The sequence below is a fragment of the Lissotriton vulgaris genome, chromosome 6 (genome assembly GCF_964263255.1).
Source record: "Lissotriton vulgaris chromosome 6, aLisVul1.2, whole genome shotgun sequence".
Classification (NCBI taxonomy): Eukaryota; Metazoa; Chordata; class Amphibia; order Caudata; family Salamandridae; genus Lissotriton; species Lissotriton vulgaris.
In genome coordinates this window covers 190779069-190803862 of record NC_141694.1, presented here as the reverse complement: position 1 = coordinate 190803862, position 24794 = coordinate 190779069, and the positions used below count along the sequence as shown (strand labels likewise).

The 24794-nt window shown below is 44.6% G+C and overlaps 1 protein-coding gene across 2 annotated transcripts in view; it reads left to right on the top strand.

Annotated features, from left to right (window-relative positions):
* Window positions 1-24794, top strand: part of SUPT3H (SPT3 homolog, SAGA and STAGA complex component) — a 1963693-nt gene that overhangs the window by 1539892 nt on the left and 399007 nt on the right. For both annotated transcript variants that reach the window (XM_086926226.1, XM_086926225.1), the window contains exon 10: window positions 5462-5572. In XM_086926226.1, coding sequence (XP_086782352.1) covers window positions 5462-5572 — 111 coding nt within the window. The remainder of the gene's footprint in view (window positions 1-5461; window positions 5573-24794) is intronic.

Genomic DNA, 24794 nt, shown 5'->3' with positions numbered 1-24794 from the left:
GGAGAATAGAGTATTGCCTATTTAAAATATTCCACAAGAAGAATTTGTGTGTAGACCGTGACTAATAAATGTCTATGCAACATTTATATATTAATGTGCAGGAGAAGTTAACATAAAATGTGTCCCATTGTAAGGTTAATAAAATAGAATGTGTATGTGTAAACTAAAGTTTAAACATGTATTCGTGTAACAAGAATTATTTCCAGGCAGGTGACTTTAGAATGACATCTGTGGCAAAGGTGGTGCAATTATCCAGTTGTGCCGGACGGAGTCCAATGAAAATGACTAGCAAGTCATGTGGGACTATCTACTCTGAAAGCAATTGATATTATGCTAAAACATAGTGAGGGGCAGAAGAGACATCTTATGACATCACGAGGAACAGATCTATGTATCTGCTTGTGTGGCTTTATGATACTTGACCCATCTTTGGAGTGCCTTCTACAGAAGACTCCGACAGCTAACACCTTTCTGATTTCACCTTTGGTAAATGATTCTTAGTTTAGGGTTACCCTTTTTACAGTAGTGTAGGGAGAGATAGTTCATGCTTACTTTGGAGAACCATTTGATGCAGTTTAATACTCAATTCTTTTTCCTGATTATTAGTGTCACCCTCATAGAGTTAGTTGTCTGTTTTATATTATACAGGGTAAATCTCTTCAGGAGATTTGGATTCATTTTGGTTATCCTGTATTTCTATACAATAATGTTGGGATTGGCCTAGATCGATTTGTTCCTAAATTTGTAATTAAACGCTACTAAACTCAGATTAAATTGTTGAGTGGATCATTGTGTGACTACATTGGTTACACTGTATTGAGATTTTAACAAGCAATTGTTTTCTCCCTTTACCTCTCATGCTGTTATCCAGACAATCGGTCTGGAGATAAATGTTAGCATGGGCGCTAGCTCCAGCAGCTGGTAGCAGTGTCGGATGGTCAGCTCTTGATGTAAAGCATATAGAACCTGACCTAGAACAGTTTAGACTCCTACCCCAGAGGCCCTAGTCCAGAACCCAGGATCGAGGCGTGGAGAATAGATGGAGTTTCAGTGGCGTGCATTGAAACAGAGGTGGCAGAGGAGATGGTATCAGTAGGGTTATGTGTATGAGGAATATGCTTAGCTTGTGGTACAATATTGATTGTGTGATATCTGGCAGAGATGTTATGAGAGTCATGTGAATGTGGTGTTAAGTTGTCAAAGTTGAGGAAGTTGTTGAAGTTGTTATCGGGTCCGACGTGACCTAAGATTCTGGGATATATAATAAAGGTGCAGAAGACACTGTGTTGTAATTGTCTGCTAAGGTTTTGTGGGGTTTGTCGTGAGACGTCGTCAACCGGCCTAATTGAGATAGGGAACTTTTGTACTCTAGATAAGAGTTGTAATTAGTGTACAATAAAGAGTATACCAGGGGGAGTTATGGGAGTGTGTGTCCCAGACTCTTTGTGAAGTTGTAGCACTAATTCAGCATCAAAACTTCTGGATGCGCTTACAGCACCGGCTACTGTGGATCCTTCAGTCTCTATGTTCAATCCTATTCCGGTTCGGAATGAAAGTCAGAGAGTGCAGAGTGCCTCCTTCTACAGAAGGGAAGGTACTAGAACGAGGAGTAGATAACGAGAGAATGCCATTTGTCCAATTGGCTCCAATGAGTGCAAGCTCACCATGTGCAGCAAGTGCAGACCCTTCTGTAGTACAGAATGGATTCAGACCTATAAGGTCTTTTCCTGGATTGGCAGATATGGTTTCACCTGCATGGGAAACTCTCCAGAATGTACAAAATAGTGCACCCATAGACAGGACAAAACAAAAAATGACTTCTGAGAGTCAACATCTATTCGCTGTCCCAGATTTAGAGCAATGGTTGAAGGAACAGAATAATAATATCTCAAATGAAGATTAGAGTGCAACGTTGAGCCATGAAACTATCAAATTGGCTGTAGAGGTAGATTTGATAGATGTGGTTAAATTAAAAACTGAATTCGATTAAATGATAACTGGGAGCTTGCAGCTTAATTTAATAGATACCTACCAACAGAATTAATTGTTAGTTATGAGTAAAGATGTCACTAGAAGAGTGAGACACTCGTTAGAAATGATCTGATTTGGCACAGAGATGTGATGTTGATATAGAACGAACAAAGGCTTTACAGAAAATTCATAGACTTGCATATAGCGGTCAGGACATAGAGAATTTGAGATTACCAGGATTGAAGACCCAAGTTCGAGAATTAATTCTAAACATTCAGATTTGGAGCACATTGGACAAATGGGAAGAAAGATGGACAAAAAGAAAGGGTTCTAAAAGAACAACTGGAGAACCTCATCCTGTGGGGGAAACGGGAATGGGTGTCAAGGCTTTCCCTTTGCTAGGAAGTACCAAGTGGAGGTTATATACATCTACCTTGGAGTAGAGGTGACCTTGCGGCTTATTCAACTTATTTCCTGAGGTTGAAAGAGAGGCCCTTAGAGTGGTATAAACAGGTGGATCAATTTTTCAAAATTTCGAAGGTGTTGTGGATCGATCTGAACCAGTTGTTTGAAGTTGTAGGGCCCAGTGATTTGTGGTCAGCATGTAAAATAGCTATTGTATGGCCCGGAGGTGAGCCTTAGAAAGATCCAGTGATACATGGTCCATTCCCTGTAGTGATGAAGAAATACGAGCAGGGGATTACTTGGTTAAAAGCTAAAGTACCACAGCAGGATATTGATTGCGTAAAGATTTTTAGGAAACTGTTACAGCTCAAAAATGAATTATGTTTTCAGCAGTAGAGAGGATGGGTAGTGTGCGGAAAAGGGAAAAGGACCTGCTGCACTTGATTAGGAGTCTCTTTTTTAAAATATTTGTAGCCATAAGTTACTAAAACCCCATACGTCCCCTCGCATTTGGTTAAACAGGTGGTTTCATGTCATTAACCTCTCAGTTCTCTTTCAATTCAGGTTGCTCCATAGGATTGGCTTTGATTTCAAGAGTTCATATTGAAGCAGCATGGCACCAAGTACCTTACATTTGTCACAAATAGAAAAAAATTAGCATTCTAGTTGTTTTTTATTAAAGCCCTGTGGTTAAGCTGCAAAGAACATTGAGGAATTAACTCAACACCTGCTGCAGCTATTAAAAGTAAATGTTTTATTCTGTATGTCCTCATTTTTCACAGGATGTAATCACCTTGCAACTCAATATAATTCCTAAAATGAGTATGGCACCACCAATTAATCATTTTTTATTGTGACTAAACTCTGTTCTCGCACTTTCTATGTGTTCTGTTTTCTGTCTCTTAAAACAAGGCATTTATACAAAGCATTTCAATAAGACAATTGTGGAGCCTTATCAAAAATAAAAAAATCCAGCAGGAGTGCTTCTTGTATCCTTCCATTTATATGGTATCATGAAAAAAACACACGATCAATGAACAATTTTGTGAAAATTTAACTTGCCACGCTCTGGCAGCAGGACTTCATGTCTCCCAACCCCTCCTGCCCCTTCCCCCTACCCCCTACCCGACAGCACCACAGCCCGAAAGTTGTCACTGAACCTGACTGGGGCAGGTCCGGCTGTCTCGGTAGTAGCTATTAAACGCTACCCAGCCGGGCTATGACCTCAGGCTGTCTTAGTAACTCAGAGCCCAGCAGCACCGCTGGAATGAAGAGCTGCATTGCAGCAGCAGTGTGAGCCTGCTCGGCTGCTGGGATTGCCCCAAGCCCTTGTGAAGAGCCCGTGCAGGCCAATGGTTATGTTATGTTATGTTATGTTATAAAATATTTTATTACGCGCTCTGTTACTACAGAGTATCCTGGCGCGATATGTAGGCACTAAACTGACCCAGTCCAAAAAGAAAGAAGCAGAGAACTAGATACTAAGATTAAAAAGATGGGTTTTTAGCCCTTTCTTAAATCCTGCCAATGTAGTTGCTGATCGCAGAGAGAGCGGCAAGGCATTCCAGGCCCGTGCTGTTTGGACTGAAATTGACTGACCGCCCAGTCTCGCATATCTGATTTTAGGCATAGACATCAGACGAAGATTGGCCGATCGAAGAGCACGATGAGGCGTGTAAAAGGAAAACCTCTTGTGCAAATATTGTGGGCCTTGCTGGTGCAGGGCCCGAAAGGCCAAAACCAATGATTTAAACATAATGCGATGCGCCACAGGGAGCCAGTGGAGCTCACGAAGATGGGCACGCGCACTAGTTCTTCGAGGAAGATGGAACAGAAGTCGCACGGCCGCGTTCTGAATGATCTGCATTCGCTTTACAAGGTATTTAGGGAGACCACTATAGAGAGCATTGGCATAATCAAGCCTTGACAGAATCAGAGCACGCAAAACAGTCTCCTTCGCCTCCCTATGGAGAAGTGGAAGGAATCGCTTGAGTGACTTTAGGGTCGCAAAACAGGTTGCAGTAAGTTTTTTTAGATGGGCTTCAAACAATGGTGCGTTCTGCCACCCACAATGTTTACAGCGAGATTTCTGTGACAGCTGAGACTATGCATTATGCGTTACAATGCGTTTCAGTGCGGTGATGCGGAGCACCACACTGAAATGCGTTAGTCTAACTCCTGATGCGTGGTACTCGGCAGGACTGTATAGTTGCAGTGTTAGGTCGGGAGGGGGGCACTCCCAAGAAGTTATTGGAAAAGGTATTGCTTAAGCCAAACCTGCTGATTGCCTGTTGAACAAAATGTGTCTTTTATTCACGTTGATCCACACCACCGTTTTGAAATATATTTAGAACTGTGCCTTTCTTTTTCTCTTACAGTGTGATTTTTCCTCTCACTCCTGCAACCACAGTAAAATAGAAAAAAAACTGAAGCTCAATGCCTGCTGACATGTTCTCAATGAATCTTCCCTCGTTTCTGTCCTCCTCCCCGGGCTAAAATGCCTTGGAAACTGCCCCTTTTGTATGGTTCCTAAAAACTGTTTAATAAGGCCCATTCCTTTTGGCAACCTTTGTTCAGCTTCTGGTAAGAGTTCTGTTTCTGAATTCAGAACATAAGTTGTGGCTTTTTAACATCAACCTGCTACTCCATATCATGTTATACACTTCACATTAAATTTGATTTTAAACGTACAATAAATTATTATTAAAACGGTCCAGATTTACAAGCGAGGAAGAATAAGCCAAGTCGTTTTTTAAGTCTTCCAGTTTGGTGAAATGATAAAAAGTCCTGCTTTGAATTTGAGTCACTTTTGCTCTCATGAGCTGCAGCTGCATTGGCCAAAGGTGACAGATTTAGAGCTCAAGACAAGCACCTGGTAGGTCTGTTAAGTAGAGGTCATGTAAAAAGTCTGCTGTGATTTGTGAAAAGTGTTTTTTCTCTGGTGCAATGTGCCGCAGCGAAAATCTAAGTCCACTCTAAGAATCAAAAATCTGAAAGTGATCCAAGTTTGAAGTTTCCCGTTTTCTGCACCGTCGGCCGGTTGTGTGTTTCTGATTTGGTCCCACTTTGCGTTTTTCTGTTGCAGCTCCCTGCAGCCTGTGGCGCGGAGCCACCGAGCGAAGCCATACAGCCCAGCCACATCAGAGAGGCCCTTCGGCGCTACAGCCACAGGGTTGGCCCGCTCTCCCCATTCACGGTGCGTAATAACAGAGAGATGGAGAAAAGTTATATTTATAATCTTTGAAAACATTGATTTTTTTTCAAGTGGTCAAATGAAGGCTCATTGACATTGTGACGAGCAATTTGTGGGAACTGTAATTTTCTTCGTAAAAGTGGCACATTTATCTAGGCATCTGCACACTTCAGCAAAGGCTGTCTCGGCATAAAACAATGGAATTTGTTTATCTCACCAGAATGTTTGCCTTTCACTGTCATTACAAAAGATGTTCTTTTTTTCAAGGTTTACGTTTGCAGGCATCAACATATTTCAGTACGTGTTGTGCTCAAAATGAACAACTTTGGGTGCAAGTGTCCCCAACAACTACGGTTGTTTTGTGATATGGAGACCGGCCTGATGATTGGCTGCTGGTGGGGTTGCATTTAAAACTTCTAGTGCTTTGTGAAAATTGTTTGAAGTGTAGTGTTGAATGCTCATGTAAGGCGTATTTTGCTTAAGAATACAATTTAGGTGTAGTCCAGAGAAGACTTTAGCTACTGGTGAGCCACTCTGTTGTTCCCCGAGTCACCCTACTGCTGGTAACCCATTAACCTTATGGGTTACCCATCAGAGCTGGCCTGCTCAGGCTGTCTGCAGCGCACAATTGTATTCAATGCAAGGCTCTGTGTTGCTAGATGAAATGTTAGTATGTATGGGTCCTCACTGATCAAGACTGCAGGTCTCGCCACTCAATCTGGATCTGTGAAAGCGTTTCAGCCCTAGTTGACATTCTTTGATACCTGTTAAAGTACTATACACAACAATGGTGCAAAGTTCCCCGGGGGATAGACAAGACAGTGTGCGTGTGTAGAGGAGGAGAGCAAAGACAGGGAACTGGGTGTTCCTTTGTTGGAACTAGAAGACCTCACACACCCAGTGAGCTAGATGTCATGCTTCATCATTGGCCTCCTGCTCCTCGTCAGACTGGCGCTGCAATGTCTGACGGGCGCCTAATAGGTGCTCTTTGTCGGAGTACTTTTGTTCCAGCCAATGGTTGAGTGCGTGTGAGGGGTCAAGGGAAAGTGAAGTCGTGAGGGAGTGGTGGTTTAAAAGAAGGTGGGTCAGTCCACAAGGACCTTTATTCACGTGGCTGACTCCCTTGATTAAAAGAGTGGGAGGGGAGATAGGGACTGTAAGGTACACAGCGGACTAACTCAAACCCTCTCATTAGGTCGACATGTTTCTTGCCCAACTGGCAATTCTTCAAGACCTCAGGCGCTCAGTACTACACAGTGGTGAAAAACAACAAGGAGAAAGAAAGGTAAAAATACAACCTCGCTGGGTCAGTAAGGGGGCAGGCTAGGAGGTCCTGCTCTAGTGTGGTGACCTAGAAGAAATGTACATAAATAAGCCAAACATTTACAGTGGCGTGATCTCAAGAACAACCGATCACCATAGCTCTTCAAAGTGAATACACACATACATTGAAATTAAAAACACAATCAGAGGGCATCTCATCAGTATTTGCCCATAGTCCCATATGTACAATATAAAGGTTTAGGAACAGAAATAGGATGAAGATGTCACAAGGGATGGAATACAAGGGCTAATCCTTACCCTCGGGGAGTCCCTAATGGGCCCCGCAGTCTGTTCTCGTGGGGCAGCACGATAAGGTAAGGTACCTATGAAGGAAAGGGAGAGAGACGCACCGGATGCCAGCTTTAAAAAGGGGGGAAGATTTGTAAGAATGGGAAAGGCACTAGGATAGTGGTGGATGGAAAGATGCCTGGGTATCAGGTGTCTAAGCATATTCATTGTTGTACTCGCCCTCGCCTCCAAGATCACAGCGAGCCAACATATGCCCCCAGGACCTCCTGATTGATTAGCGCGCAGTGTACCCCAAGCAATGATTATAAGCGGACGAACAGGGCATGAAAAAGGCTACTCAGCTTAAAACAAGGCAGGGGCCCTGTTGATAACATCCCTTTGGGGGTCCGGGGGGATGTGAGACAACTTGCCGAGCACCCTAACACTCCCCTATGACCCGGCTTACATCATCCGATGGGGATCATGTACAAAGGCCGCCAATTTTTGCAGAGGTCTGGTGCGGGCATGTCACTTGCTCAAAGGGACCCTCGAAGTCTGTGGTTGAATACCGCCAACAAAATGCGGTGAAAGCCTGCATACCACAAGAGACCGGCAATTATCACACTGACACATTTCTTACCTCTAGTGCGTGCAGCCATAGCTCGCAAACCTACCCACACGCGCGGCGCTCCGAAGGTAGAGCGGAACAGCTGGAGCCGGTTTCCTGAAACTACCGGGTTTAAAAGCTGTCCGTGATTCCGCATCGAGGGCTCTGCTTGTGGGCGTGATCCCCGGCAATCATGTCTGCGCATGCGTCAAGGAGGTGTATAGATGTTGTGAAAAAGCTGCTAGTGTCTTGGAGTAAAAGCAGCGGCCATCTTAAGGTGGGGTGTTGGTGAACGTCAGTGCCTGTGTGGAATACAAAGGGACACTGCATCTTGTAATGCTCACAGTATAATCAAATTACCTCAGACAGGGTGCTAGACACGGATAACTTGAGGAATAAACAGCGGGACAGGTAGATGTTTACAGTTACACGTCCTGGAGTCCGTGTTGTTGTACCGATAGCCTGAAAACTCAAAGTGATGAGGGGAACCTGGTATTTAAGGGAAAGGGAAGCGAGTGTCTAATGTAGGACGGGGAAGAGGTACTAATTGACCCTTCTCAATGGTCCCAACAGGATTCGGGGGGAGTGTGGAATGCGGGCCTAATAAATAACCAGTGTGGTGGGGGCCGCGTTCTCATGGGGACGAATTAATCAGATGATCCCAAAGCGGTGTAGTATCAGAGGATCGGGTAGTAGGTAGGGGGGTAGGGGAAGGGGAGGGGGAGGAAACCCATGTGAGGATCTTGGGATAAAAACAGCAGCTCCATGGCTATGGTCCTACCTCACCCCCCCAAAAAAACACATTTTTGGTGCAGCTTGTCGTCTAGGCAGGTGGTGGAGTAGTGCCTACTTGCCCAAATGGGGATCATCTAGACAGTGATGACCAAGGGATGGAGTCATTAAGGCCCAGTGTATCCAATTGGAGGCGGTGTACCCATCGCTGTTCAATCCTGAACAGGGCTTGTTGTGTAATTGATGGGTGAGATTCAAGTACTAGCCACTTGATGCTATCCGCCTGGTGGCCATGTTGGATGTAGTGTTCATAGAGTCTGGTGTGTGTTCTAGAGCACCGGATGTTGCTCTTATGCTCCATGATCCTTAACTTCACCTGCCTCATTGTCTTACCGATGTAATTTTTGCCGCACGGGCAGGTCAGCATGTAAATACATCTGGTGCTATTGCAGTTCGCGTGTTTGTTCAACTGCCAGGTGAACGTACCGGACAATTTAATTTCCTTGCACTGTACTGTCTGTGGGCATACAACGCAACCCCCGCACTGGTAGTGACCAACTACTCGTGGGAGCCCCCACAAGGTACTTTGGCCAGAGATGTTTTGTTTTTTAGGGCGTGTATGGATTAGGGCGTCTTTTAGATTGGACGTGCGTTTGAAGGCAAATCGGGGACGTGGGATGTCTAGCCCCCCTGTGTTCAATATCCCCCAATGTTTATTCACAGTTTTTTTCAGAACCGATGAATTTTTTGTGAAGCAAGTCACGCAAGTGATCAGGTTGTCAGGTTCTTTCTGGTGTGTCTCAAGTAGGGCCTCTCCAGGGTTATTGAGGGCCCTTTTGCGTGAATCGTGAATCAATCTGGTTGGATACCCTCTATCCTGTAGTTTGTGTTGGAGCAGAACAGACTTCTTTTTGTAGTCGGAGCTGGTGGTGCAGTTTCTGCGTACCCTGAGAAACTGGCCGAAGGGTAAGTTATCCCTCAGGGCCCTGGGGTGATGACTATTGTAAAGGAGAAGGCTGTTCCTATCTGTCTCCTTACGATAAAGGGAGGTGCTCAGTCCTTCTTGGTCTAAGCAGATTGTTAAGTCTAGGAATGGTATCGTTGTATCTGAGACAGTGCCTGTAAATCTGAGGAATGGATTCTGATGGTTGATCCAGGCACAGAAAGCGTTGCAGCTCTCCCGGTCCCCTTGCCAGAGGACCAGTATATCATCGATATACCTGCGCCAGAGTGTTATGTTCTGACCAAAGGGGTTTTGTGCTGAATGGATGCATTGGTCTTCAAAAGTGGCCATATAAATGTAGGCTAGGCTAGGGGCAAAGGTAGAACCCATTGAGGTCCCCTGGATCTGGTGAAATAATTGGGACCCATACTGGAAGAAGTTCTCCGTCAATGCTATGCTAGCGCAGGCCATAATAAAGGAAATTGGCGTGGGTGAGGTCCACTCTTCCATCCGGAGAGTGGCCTCCACAGCTTCCAGGGTGGCTTGCTGTGGAATGTTGGTATAGAGCGCCTCCACTGTTAAAGTACTCCCTAGGAGTTCATAAATGTTCACCACTCCAAGTGTGATCTACAATCTAACCACCCCATCCAAATGCTCCTTTGGCACCTATACCATTACACAACATGTGCTTCAAGAATAATGGATTGGCTCATTGGGAAGAGGAAGGTCCTAGTGCTAATAGGGTAACACCCTTCTGACAGTGCATCAGCAGAAGATCTTTGCTGACATATATGGTCATACAGAAGGGGGTAGACAGGCCTTTCTTTGCTGTAACACTGGCTGGGCACACACAATGCAGTGCAAATGGAAATTTGAAGCACTTTGTTTGGCAAGGATAGTTGAAGCATTCTGGATCCAGGCATGTACTATTAGATGTTGGTGCAAGCTCAGTGGAGCTAAACGGAGATCATTGTTACATCGTCAAATTATTAATTTCATGGGGAAGGAAGTATTTTAGCATTTATTCAAATAAGGAAAACACACTCACAAAACGTTTTTCTTCATTTAAATAGTACAGCTCAGAAACAACTTATTGATTTTAAATAGATTTGGAGTGTGACCTCCAGCTGCTAGTCACCTGACAACTTGACAAGGCAAAATGATCACCGAGGTCTATGTTTTCAGCTGCTAGCTTCCAGTATCACTACGCCACATCACAATTGCCTTCCCACTAGTACTACCTCTAACTAGGTCAATGTAGTTAGAAACCTCAGCCCCGGCCTTTGTAGACACAAACTCCAACCCTGGTTGACCAGCTCATATACACTTCTACCAGTCCACAGTCACATACCCCTAACCTGACCAATATAGTGAGAACCCAGCACCTAGGTCAACATAGTCACAAAACCCCAAATCTGCCACAAACCATAACCCTGGTCTACATGGTCATACACCTTTCTGACTGACTCATACCTGCCATTCAAGCGTCAAATAATTGCTGTAGTCAATCTCAGTTGAAATACCTATGAAACATACTCCATTGTAGTGTACGCTACCAGTGTTATTCTCAGACTACTAAAAACGTCCTAAGCAAGCGGCAGAGGATTGAAAATGCGTCTGGCAGACTCTTGATCAAAACCGACAAAAATACCGCTTTGATTATAAATACTTGCCATTGTATTCTGTAACGGAGCCTATTTACCTACAACAATTGTACCTTATTTGGCGTGCTTTTCACTGATCTGGGCCTGGGTTCTTTAAGATCAATTTAACCCTTCAGAGTGTTATCCCATTGGCATTTTACTGTCTGAGCATTGGAAAGGGCAACTTGCTTGCCTCCTTCGGAATACTCATTGGCCATTCTGAGTTTAAAAAGTGGCTCTTTATCCCACATGCACCCTCTCAACCAACACCCTTTTAATCCGTCGAACACCGTCAAGAATTCTTCCCATGCCAATGAGTGCCGGCTAATAAGTTAACGTTACCATAACACCGCTTTGTACATCCTCATATTCTCTGTATTGTGGATCATGGACTCTTTATCGTTTTATTTGTTTTTCAGTACATGAGAGCCTGCAATCCTAGTATAAAACTCTGTCTCTAGTTTCCTTATTGCTGTTGAGTTTGAACATGACTAAGCGGATGATCCCCAATAAGTTATCACAGTTGAGTTGTGAGATCATAATGCCTGCTGCCAAAGCCAAAAGGCCTATGTGAAAGGCAGGTCAAAGAGTAGAAATACAGCTGCAGTTTATACAACAAAACTGGCTTTACATTCCTCTGATCTGTCTTTCTACAATATCTAGTAATTAGAATAAAAGAACATTTTTTGTCTTCATCTTTAGTTTTTGCACATCATGTGCAATTACAGGAAAGACAGAATCTCTCTGCATGTTTCTGCTGATTCTGGCTTACAGCATGTTTTTTATTCTGACTTACATAAAATGATTCTAATATCTTTTGTGACAAATGAATGATTGTTGGTGTGTTTAGCTTCCCACTGCATGTTGTGCTTGTATGCTTTCTCTGCAGCCATACTATCTCTTTAATACGAAGGTGCAAGGCACCACATATTTAGGCGGTTTGTGGGATGGGTGATGGTGTCACCATGTATTATAACAAATAAAATACCCTCTGCCAAATATTAAAAGGATATGATAAGTCACCTTGGAGTTTCATGACGTTATAAAGGAACTCTGGAATGAGTTTTGTTCCTCTGTGTTGCAACATAACTACAATGTGATTTGGAATATCCTTATTATGCATGTCAAGAGATATTTGCTTTGTTACTCCAGTGTTGGAACCTTCATAGATTCCCATAGCTTGTATCATTCCCCGTTGTCGGAATGGGAGCCTCGATAAATAAAAAATAACATAGCAGTAGGTACGAAAGAGAAAGAAAGGCCGAGGCCCCATCTCATTTTGTCGCATATCCACCTCTTTTTGCAAAAGAGACCAAAATCATGCAACAACCAATCAGATTAGCCTCACCTCATAGAACCTTCCTGAGAGAGCCTCAGAGCCTAAGATTTTCTACCGCACGTTGTACTAAGGGAGTCTCCACTGAGCTCTGCTCAGATTTCGCTACAACTTATGGATTTCATCTTTTTCTCTTCAAGGATGTCAGACAAGGAGAAGAAAGCTTTATATAAAGCCTGTGCTACTTGTTCTAAGAAAAGACTTTACATTGAGGACAAGCATAAAGACTGCATCATAAGGCCACTGATTGTAAGATCTGCAGGACCTTTTCTACCAAGACTCTGAAAAACAGGGAAGGACGTCTGCTAACCTAGTTGCAGAAGCTGAAGTCACGTAAAGAGGAAGTATCTAGTGAGAGTGATGATTCCTCCTCAGCAACATCGTCAAGGAGGTCTAAAAAGAGGGGTAGGTCTTTCCATTTAACTCCGACTGAACCTCCTACTAAGGCCTTACAAAAGACCTCTGATAGGTCTGACAGGCCCAGTCCCAAAAAATCTCATCACCGAGGTGTAAAGGAGAGGGAGGGACTAGCTCCTGAGGTACTTTCAACTCAGAAGGTGAGCCATGGACCTTCTGTTTCCTCTCCACCAACTGAAAAGACAAAATTATTCAAGAAACCATCTTCTGGGCCTCAGGAGGGAAAACCTAAGAAGAAAATACGTCCGTTGACATCAACAATATCAGGTACATCGACGACAGCGTCAAAAATTCACCTGGCGTCGATTCCAGCTCCGTCGACAGGCCCGTCGTCGAGAGCTTCGACAACGACTTCGTCGACGCTACAGGTTCCTGTCACAATGTCTTCGACGATGTTGACAACCTTGACATCGACGATGATGACGCTGACGATGGTGTCGACAACGACGGCGACAATGTCGATGACAACATCTACAATGGTACTGACGTTGAGCTTGTCGACGGTACCGTCGATGATCAGCCCATCATCGTCGATGATCCACTCTCCGTCAACGATTCCTTCGACGACGACCTCGTCGACGATACAAAAAATTCACATTTCTAAAAAGATGCCAAATCACGCTGGAAATGACGTCTCCTCTTAGAGTGACACCAGTACCTTCGGCATTGCTCTTGGACGAAGAATACTCAGAGGAAGAGGAAGGTCCTTATGGGGATGCTTACAGTCCATCCCAACTTCAAGTAAAATACCAGGACTCGGATTCTGGTGATTATTACATGGAACAACAACGATACATTACACGAGATAGACCACAATAGCAATCACAACAGGGTATGGTAGCCATGCCGTCTTCATTTATCAGGTACATTACAAATCATGTTGCTAGATTGTAAAAGGGGATTTCCATCCCAAACCTCTGATCAGCAATCAATGCAACTGCCGCCTCCACCAACCCTGGCCTATTCTTCGGCTACAGTGGCTCCTCAATTACCTCAACCTCCGGAGCTGGAACCAATAGAAGGTTGCCAGAATATTGTAACTGTACATGATGATGATGATTCATCTTATGATGATCAGAATGTGGAACAGGTCCCGGAACCGGATAGGGAATGGGATGAATATGTAATTCCGGATCCTGCTTCACCATCACCGGATCCTATAGATTCTCCTCCAGCAAACATCAGAGGTTTCCATAATCTTATGGAGAGAGCTTCCAAGAGGTTTGGCCTTCCTATTCCAACTGTACAATCGGAATGCTTTCTTTATGATTTTAAGGAGCCTTATAGAAAATCCATCCGTTCTATCCCGATTGTGGATCATGTATGGAGTGAGGGAATAAAGATGATGCAGTCTCCAGCTACCGTCATCCCTGTTCTTCTGTGACTGGAGAAAAAATATAAGGCTCCTGAAGATAGTCCCTCTTGCCTGGTTGATCAACCAAAGCCGGACTCTGTTATCTCTCAGGCGGCTCAAAGAAAGTCAAAGAATCCATTGGCGCCTCCTACCACACCACCGGATAAGGAGGGTAGGCGCCTAGACAATGTGGGGAAGAGGTTTTCCTCTATGTCCAGCCTTCTTGTTAGAGCTGCCAATGCACTTGCAATTTTGGGATGATATGATCGCCAAATGTGGTGCGATTTATTTCCATTTATGGATCAACTGCCAGATGGTTCCAAGGCTGACGCGAAGAAGATCCTAGAGGAAGGAGAGCGGTCTTCTTCAGAAATTATCGATTGTGCAATGGACAGCGACCTCTGCTTTTCGCGCTTTGGCAGGTTCAGGTGTTCTAAGACGGCAAGGCTGGCTTCGGGCTACCTGGTTTTGCCCTAAAGTCTAGAATAAGATCTTAGATTTACCATTTGATGGAGAAATGCTTTTTGGAAAGCATGGGATCGACGCTCTACAGGACATCAAAAAGGACACAGAGACGGCAAGGTCCCTGGGGATATTGCAATCCCGCAAGGTGCTCTTCTGGGGTGCAAGAGGAAAAGGTTTTTCTACATACAGAGGAGGATACCAACGGCGCTACTCCTCCTATTCACAGTCATACAAACCTCAGTACTCTCAACGCCAAGGCCAATCAGCGTCTTTCTCTCACCAGCCTACAAGTGGACTACAAGGGAGTCACGGGAGAAAGGAATCTAAACGCCAATAGCGGCTTCCCGGCTCTGCCTACTGTTCCTTCACCCCCTGTTACATCAATGGGGGGCAAGATATCACAATGCCTCCACAGCTGGAAGATCATAACATCAGATCGGTGGGTCCTCAATATCATCCGGTTTGGCCAAACTTTAGAGTTTCAACACCTTTCACCTTCCAGAGCCCCTCACGCCACCGAATCAAAATATCTGCATCTTCTATGTCTCGAAGCTCATCAACTGCTCATCAAAGGAGCGATAGAGCCAGTTCCTCTATCCCAATGAGGAAAAGGGTTCTATTCCAGGTTTTTCCCTGGTTCACAAGACGGAAGAAAAATGGCGCCCAATCTTAGAACTGAGGGAGCTCAACACCTATCTCATAAAACTCTCATTTCGGATGGTATCTCTTCAGGATATCTTGCATTTCCTGAATCTAGGTGAATATATGGCAGCTCTGGATCTCGAGGACGGATACTTCCATGTTCCTATTCACCCAGCCCACAGGAGATTTCTTCGCTTCACAGTAGCCAAGAGCCACTTTCAGTTCAAACTCCTGCCTTTCGGACTCAGATCCGCTCCTCGGATATTCACAAAGGTATTGGCTCCAGTTGCAGCGTTTCTCAGAAAACAGTCACTGCAGGTTTTTGCCTACCTGGACGATTGGTTGATAAAAAGCTCCATTTTCTCAAGCAACTACAAGGGCAGTCGAAAGTTGCATTCAGCTTTTCATTCATCTGGGTCTTCAACTTAAGAGACAAGTCAGTCCTTCATCCATCCAGGTCGGCCAAGTTTCTAGGGTCAATTCTGGATACAACTTGTTGCAAAGCTTTCCCATCAGAGGAAAGACAGAAAAGGCTATTTCTTTCTGCCCGTCAATTGCAGAAAAAACGAACTCTGGCTGTCCGTCTATACAAATCTCTCCTAGGATCGATTTCATCCTGCATTCCCTTAGTTCCGCATTGCAGACTTGGTATGCACCCCTTGCAAGAACAACTGGACTTTCAATGGCGCCAGGCGGAAGGCTCGATCGACGACAAGATAATAGTCACTCCTCTTATGAAAGAGGTGGTCAACTGGTGGACCATCAAAGACAATATCTGGAAAGGTCTCACTTTCAAAGTTGCTCCAGCTCCTTTGATACTGACCACGGGCACCTCTCTAGAAGGCTGGGGAGCGGTTTTGCAAGACCTTCAAGTAAGCGAGCACTGGACACCCGAGCAAAGCACTCTCCACATCAATATTCTGGAGCTCAAGGCGATTCGTTTGGCCTTACAGCTTTCCTTCGGAGGATTCGGAACTCCACAGTCCTGGTCCGTACAGACAACACAATGGCCATGCACTATGTGAACAAGCAAGGTAGAACAAGATCTCAACTTCTTTCCAAGGAGGCCCAAGAGATCTGGGAATGGGCAATTCTTCAAAAAATAGCTCTCTCAGCAGAGCATCTTCCAGGTACCCTAAACACAACAGCAGATATGTTGAGTCATCTGAAGTCAGTCTGTCACGAGTGGGAACTGGATCAGGGCACTCAACGTGATTTTCACTTGTTGGGGCACTCCGTCCATAGACCTGTTCGCTACACCAGACAACAGGGAATGCCGGTTTTATGCAAGCAGGGATCACCATCGAGGCTCGTTGGGGAATGCTCATTCGATGGCTTGTTCAGGCACATTTGTTTACGCTTTTACGCCAATTCCCCTGATTCCAAGATTACTCAGGAAACTCAAGACGGAACCCTGCACTATGATTCTAATAGCACCAGCGTGGCCCCGCCAGTTCTGGTTCACAGAGCTTCTCCTACTCTCTCAAGATCAGCCGGTTCACCTGCTTCCCATTCCTTCTCTATTGACGATGTCCCAGGGCCAAGTGGTGCATCCGGACCCCAGCTCACTTCAGTTGACAACGTGGCTCCTGAGCACCGGGAGTTCCAGAGTTTAAATATCCCTCAAGACTGTAAAGAGGTTTTAGCGCAAGCCCGTGCACCAGGTACATATAAGACCTATTGCGCAAAATGGAAACGTTTTGTTTGTGGTGCCACCGAGAGAACCTTCATCCGTTCTCTTCTGCTCCTCATCAAATATTACCTTACATTCTGTCTCTGGCCAAATAATGTCTTGCACGTTATTCCATCAAGGTACACCTGGCGGCTATCTCTAGATTCAGACGGACAGCCTCTGACCTTTCCCTCTGGTCTGCAAGCATTGTTAAACAATTTCTGAACGGACTCTTTAGAGTTTTCCCTCCGGTTCGACCTCCACCACCAATGTGGCAACTCAAATGGGTTCTTGCTCATCTCATGAGACCTCCGTTTCAGCCTATTCATAGAGTGGATCTAAAATTGTTGTCATGGAAGGTGGCTCTCCTTCTAGCCTTAACATCGGCCAGGAGAGTTGGAGAACTTCAAGCTTTTGCGATTAAGGAACCCTTTTTACAGTTCAAAAATGACACTCTAATTCTAAGGACTAATCCGAAATTTATTCCAATGGTCCCTTCGGATTTCCATTTGAATGAACCTGTCGTTCTAAAATCTTTTTTCCTTCAACCTACGACTCCAGCAGAAAGGTCTCTTCATTCCTTGGATGTCCAGAAATGGCTGAAATGTTATCATCAACGCACAGAGGTTTTCAGGAAGTCTACACAACTCTTTGTCGCTTTTAGTGCTCCTCGAAAAGGTTTTCCCCTTTCAAAGCAAGGGATTTCACGTTGGATTGCCATCGCAATTCACAACTGTCACCAAGCGGCGGGTAAGCAGCTAGAAGGACGTGCCCGGGCTCACTCCACAAGATCAGTTTCATCATCTGCTGCTCTCTTCGCTGGAGTTCCTATCAAGGACATTTGTAGGGCAGCTACATGGAGCAGTGCCCATACTTTCACAAAGCACTTCTGCTTGGACTCTTCCACACGGAGTGAGGCGGCAGTGGGACAAGCAGTCCTACGGAATCTCTTCCAATAAGCGGTGAGCTTTTCCTTCTATCCCTCGTTCCTGTTATTGCACATTTTGTATCTGATAATGTTTTACTGACTACTGTTTTAAGGTCTGTTAACTTATCATGAAAGTATGGATACAATGTGGTTTCAGTATTTCTGTCACAAAATGTGTTTTATTGCTAACTGCTAGCTACTCTGATACAAGCTATGGGAATTTATGAAAGTTCCAATACTCGAGTAAGAAAACAAGTTACTTACCTGTAACTTTGGCTCTCCAGTGTTGGTAACTTTCATAGATTCCCATACACCCACCCTCCTCCCCTGAGAAAGCTTAGCCTTCAGCATATGTGATTACTGTTACAGAACGGCTACGAAAATCTGAGGCTCTGAGGCTTTCTCAGGAAGGTTCTATGGGGTGAGGCTAATCTGATTGTTTGTTGAATGGTTTTTGGTCTCTTTTGCAAAAAGAGGTGGATATGCTACAAAATGAGATGAGGCCTAGGCCTTTCTTCCTCTTTTGTACCTACTGCTATGTTATTTTTTATTAATCGAGGCTCCCATTCTGACGACGGGGAATGATACAAGCAATGGGAATCTATGAAAGTTACCAATACTGGAGAACCAAAGTTACAGGTAAGTAACTTATTTTCTTACAGCCCTAGCTCCCAGGAGCAGCAAAGTGGTTTATCAGGAATATTTTTGTTGCAAAATCTCAAGCGCCCTGTTTAAAGTAACTGTGCCGTTATAAGGGTTCCTGTATGCTTGTTTAGCTCATCTAGGCCTTCCTCTCCCCTCACATTCCTAAATAACTAAGGGTGGATGTGCTATTATTAACTTTCCTGTGCCTTCCTTATAGAGCTATATCAGTAGGCCATCACCTGCCAAAGAGCCTTTGTTTTTCTCTGGGAGGCACTTCAAACATATTCAGAAGGTCTAAGGAATGTAATTATTGTAACTGCAAGGCAGAGATCAATAACCAGCCTGGTGGCTGTCCACTCTTGGGGTACAGATGCTCAACCTTTGTACAAATCATCGTTGGACCATATTTAACACAAATATATGTTCACTAATTAGATGTTTGATGAATGTTACCTTATCACAAACCTAGTTTCTGTAATATTTTCACAAGACCTCTTGTGAAAATGTGGCTTTTACTCTGAAAACGGGCCTTTGCAAAATTAAAAGTCTTGTTTATTACTATACAATACATAGCACGTTTGACTTCTGTGGCAGAGACATTACAGTTCCTTATTTGATATGATATCCTTTTTTACATTATGCACCAAGGCCTTATGGGCTCCAAAGCACTACTTATTGGTGGCGTGTTAATGTTCAGGCCTGCAATATCAGCCCTAAATCAGTGTTTTAAAGTCTCACATGTGGGTGATGGAAGGGTACAGTCACGTTTGACTAAGATGCATCTGGCGCCTTTCTGCACCATACTCCTGTGGCCTTACTACAGAGTATTGTATGCTCATTGCAAGTAATCATGACAACCTTCTTTAGGGATCAGGGTGCGGGCACTGGGAGATATTTAAATATCTCCTAGTTCTCAAAGAGAAACAGGCCGCTAGTCCCACTCCTATAAATGCAAAGAATCTGGGGTGACCTCAAAGGAGGGCAAAATTCCCTTCTCTCTTGCAGAGGCTGGTTTGAGTGTGGCCATGGTCCAACGTGAGACCCCAAACTTCTCCATGAAATGCTGAGTATGTGTGTAAGAAAGGTTGGCATCAGTTACCATCCTAATCACCTTCCTTCTGATTCGGACTGGCTTCGAGCGAAGTAGTTGTAAAGTTTTGGTGTTTCCTTAAATCTGATGACTTGCCACTTTTGGTCTGTGGTGCTATTACTGAACTCTTTTCTTATGGTGTTAGATTTCATTGGCAACCTTTGATCTTTTTAAGAGATTGAAGGGCCGGAGGAGGATAGCTGGTAACACCTATCTCTTTAAACTAGTTGCCATACTCCCCTGAAGGCTAGCAACCTCCCATGTGGCTTGGCAGCACAACTCCTGTGCCATCAAGACTGTTTGAATCTACATGGCAGGAACTGCACAACGCAGTGGCACTTGAGTATGCCAAGGGCTGGACGTCTGGGGATGACGAACAAAAGAGATGCATTATTACACTATAGTGCACGGTTTCCAAACATTTTAAATCTAACGCAGGATGTTTGTTACCAACAATTGTTTTACAGGTAGGACGACCTTAGGGGGCACTGCCGTTTGCAAATGTAATTGCCATAATCTGTTTCAGAGGATCAGGACTGGTTGATTTTTACATGTTTTTAAGTGTACCTACGAATGCGGCAATACCACAACTATAGTCGAGGTGCCACATTCAAACGTTTATAGCCAGGAGCAGGTTTGAGGAATTTCTGTCTGGGACTCAACAGCAGTGAGTGAACACCCACAATTCTTCTGTTTTTGCATTGACTCAGCTCCATCAAATAGCTCTCCACTCTGGAAAGGCACACTACTTTACCTCTACCGAAAACGGAAGGAAGTGTGTCTCCTGGGTATGACTGGGAAAGTAACACCTCCAGTTTAGGGTGGAAGGATTCTGCAGTGGGAAACGATTTCACCATAGAGAAATAGAATTCCGGGGAGTGTTAGCATGACTTTCACTCATGCAGAATCTGCCACCTTTTGGAAAATGTCCATCAGCAGATTTTACCTATGTATTATGGTCAGATTTCCCGGCGAGTTACTGGGTTTGTTATAGAAATAGGTAAAAAGTCGGTATTTTCGCCGAAATGTGAAAGCACCTTTATGGCAGATTTCTGACTTTACACCCAGATGCTTTGTGAACCAGGAGACTGTTCCTTTAAATGGAAAGCCCTCCATTATTCTTTGATGGGAGCCATGTTTCATCTGTGCGGATTCTGTTACAAGCTGCCGAAAGAGCAGTTCTCCAGCAGTCCAGCACCTGCAGGGATGGACAGTTCACTGCATGATTCACAGTGGCAAACGCAACGTGGTCAGTATCCCGGTGAGGCCTCGTGGGAGCCCAGATGACCCCCTGTTGCCGAGATTTCACCGACACTGCCCCTTCAATTCCACATTAACGAGGTGTGAATGTTTAAAATGATTACCATGGTCCAGTTCGTTGATGCAAGAAAGCCAAGTCGGCTGCTTGTGCGTCAAGCTGTCTGCGACTTGCTGGAGGCAACTAGAAGTCTTTTAGTTTACATGGATCTGCGTGCATCAATGGAAAGCCAAATTGTAGTCACCAATGACTTATGCCACGTGGGCCATGTACATTGAACTGGAGCCATGATAAAGCGGAATATGATGACACCTCGCAGGTGATGTCGACAGAGACACGCGCTTTCATTTGGTGAGTGAGAGGCCAGAAATTCTGCAAGGCCAGCATGGCTCAGATTTGTGCAAAGGCAGCAGAGCAGTACTTTATGAATTGTGGTTGTGAAAGCTGCCAAGTGGTCAGCAGGGTTGGATTCGCCACTAAGGCGGAAGAGTGACGCCCCACTGCCTAAAGGCAGAAAATGACAAATAAAATGATAAAAAAACACTTTTATCATTGTTTTATTTTTCATTGACTCGGCTGAGTGTGCTGAGTCCACCTGGGGAGGAGCCAGATCGCAGCATCATCAACGAGGGGAGAAGGAGTAGTGGGCACTGAAAGTGCGCATGTCCATTTGGCCGGCCGGCCAAACTGACATGCGCACTTGCATATCTCCAGGCTATTCCTTGGAGATATCTGCAGGGCTCAGGAGCACTTCCAGTCCCTGCTGGAGTGTCCGGCCCAATCCCAGTTCTTCTCCCATGCTTGGAGTAATAGCATGAGAGAAGCGATGGGATTGTGTGTTGAGCTGGGAGTCTGCGCTCATGGGAACTGCAGTCCTTGAGTACAGGAGCAGCGAGGTGCGGGAGCAGAAGGTAAGTGTATATTTATTTGTTATTTCTCGCTGCAGCCGCGACTGGTGGTCCGCAAGAAATGTGATGGCCTGCTTCCTCTCTATTGTCTAATAAAGTAATTTCAGTCACTTAACTAGAGTATAAGAAGGCTCATAGTAACTCAAGATGACATTTTGCTACAAGCAGGACTAGAATTTCTTTTTTGTTATTGCATGATGCAGTCCTAGGTAGAGAGCAACAGAGCACTGAAAATGGGGCAATAGCTTTGCCTAGAGAGGTGTCTTCCATTCCTTTCTCTGTGACAAGGCGTGGGAACTGTTCTGATGTAAGTGGGCAAGTGTCGGATTCTGTGAGCGTGGGTGGAATAGGCCTGCCACTCTCTTTTTTTTCTTATTTTTTTTTTTTTTTTGCATTTCTTAGATTACAGTCTCATGAGATACTGGTACTTGGTATGACGTTGTCCACCTGAGAGAATGTCTTACGTTCTGACCCCAATAGGTCGGATGCCATTTCTAGATTCTTTGGACATGATGTAGGAGGTTTTGAAGATAAGGCGGCTTGGCATCGCAGACAAAGTAATTCCTAAAGTGTTGGGGTGATGTGGCTGAACCTCCTGTGGCCTTTGATGAGACATGCTTTGGTGTGCAGAATGCATTTCGTGGTGGTGGTGTCTGGGAGTTCATTGAGCAGGGTATTGTTTCTCTCCAGGTAGGAGAGGATTAATGCTTGGACCTTTTTTCTGAAGTCAGGGAGGTAAGATGTTGCTGTTAGTTCTAGACTTTTGCCACATCAAGTAGGACCACAACCAGCTGTAGTTCCCCTTCATCACTAAGTAGTGGAGGTATGAAAGCACAGTTTTAGTTTCATGGTCCTCCCAGTCATCCTGTGTCTGAGTGACTCCCTGCACCATGGCACTATGGGTGTTTCTGTCCATCATGTAATCCCTGGCGGCTGTCCTTGTGAACTCCACAGGTTCTACTGGCATTCTTCCTGCCTACCCTGAGTTAGACTGCTCCTGTTCTGCCCTCTGCTGGCTTCTCTCTGTGAGTGTGAGTCTAACCTACCACAGTGGCAGCAAGCACAGACTGGCATCAATAAAGAGGTAGGGTTTTCAGGTCTCAAATGTATATTATGGAACTGGTAGTAAAAGTATGGACGTTTCCTGTACAAAATAAAATCTGTGTAATTTTAGTGTAAGCGAAATACAGGACTAGAGTTGTATTGTGGCTGTTGAGGGAGGCTCTCCGTGTGCCACTCTCACATTGGGTGCCTCCCTCAGCATCTTTTCCTAACCGTGAGCAGAAATGTCATATCATGAATTCTTCATTTTTGGGGATTCTTCAAAATTACAACGATTACACTTCTTCTCGGTATGGGAAAATATGAGAAACTCCCTGACTACCCTTCCTAAACAGTGTGTGTGTGTTGGCGGGGGCAATATAGAGACCTGGCCTATGCCAATGCACATGCTGCAACATTTTTGAAGTAGTTTTGTGTGCACGTTTGGTGTAGGAGGCTATCTGTCAGTGCTTAATATGAGCGATGGTTTCCGGTGCTCCACACCGGCCCTTACTTGTCAACACAGCCACTTATAACAGCTGTTACATGGTAGCGCTGTTAAGGTGATTTAGAGACCAGCAGAACAAAAATTGTTTTATTAATTAAATATATATTTAAAACAATTAATACAGCTGCCCAAGCCATTCTTATAGCTTTGGGGCCCCAAACAGGCTAAATTGTCACACTGTAGCAGTGTGATGATTAGGAGTTGTGTAGGTACTGTGATGGCAGCGCTAACTGGGGCAATGCGTGGTGCAAGCCGCCGTGGCCGAGGGCCCTGGCACTTTTTTATTTTATTTTACAAATTAAGCACTGCTATCGCCGCAGATCCTTTTTGGTGATTCAGGATGTCGTTTGGAGTCACATATGACCGTGTGTGACCACTTATAATCCTAGGTAGCCATAAAGGTCTGAGAACCAGAGTTTCTCTTTTGCTTTTGCATCATACGAAGCGCCACCGTGCCATATTAGTGGCAAAAGACACTATGTAGATGCGGATAATATAACATGTTATATAATTCCTGAGGGTGGATTTAGGGCCATTTAAAATTGGTGCACAAACCTGTAAGTTTTATTTTGTAGAGCACGCAGTAGCACACTAATTGGTTGGGCGTGAGCTTGAAAAAAAAAGCTAGTGGAAATTGTTCTGACTGCTTTTTGTTGTTTACTGTGCAGCAAGGCTGACTAATGTAATGAGAGCCTGTAGTTTGCGCTGTCTTATGGCGCCAGCCGCAATGCAAATCCAGCTAGTGGGCTTGGCATTCCTTCCCAGTATGTCATGTCTGGGACAGTCTAGAGTCTAGACTCTAGTTGCATTTTCTTGTTCTTCCAGACAATCTCTTGACCGTGCCCATTCTTACCTTGCACTGATGCTTAATCCTCAATGACTGATTTGGAAAATACAGAAACCGTCCCATTGTTCAGTCTGTTACCTTTTTTAGGTCTAGCAGCAGACCTTTATAGAGGTTGTTTGCAAGGAAACAAATATAAACAGAGAGAGACTTCCGGCGCTAATGTCAGTAGGTCTGCATTTTGCATTGTTGTTGGAGCTAGGGTATTCACACAAGTGTCTGGAACCACTTAGGAAGGAAATAAGTTCTTTAATTAGGCCCTTATGATACAGTAACTCCAGGTATTACCTGTCAAGGGGTCATCCTCCGTCCAACTGCAACGCTTTCCCAGCTTCCACCGCAGACTACATGCTAACATTCTATTCCATCACTCTTAAAATAAAGGGAATGGAAACACGCCTCCCTTTCTTACAAACAACAAAGCAACAGCCATTCCCTTGCTTATAAAGTGCAGGGGAAATCATTCACAATCACCGGATCTCCAACCGGTCTAGTTTACACATCTACCCAACAACATCCTGTTAGAGTAACTGTCCAGTATCCATGCAGACACACAAAGACAACATAGTCACAGAAATGCTGCAACTGGTCAAGACACATGACTCCCTACACTTGTGTGAAACAAAGAACAGGCCAACAAT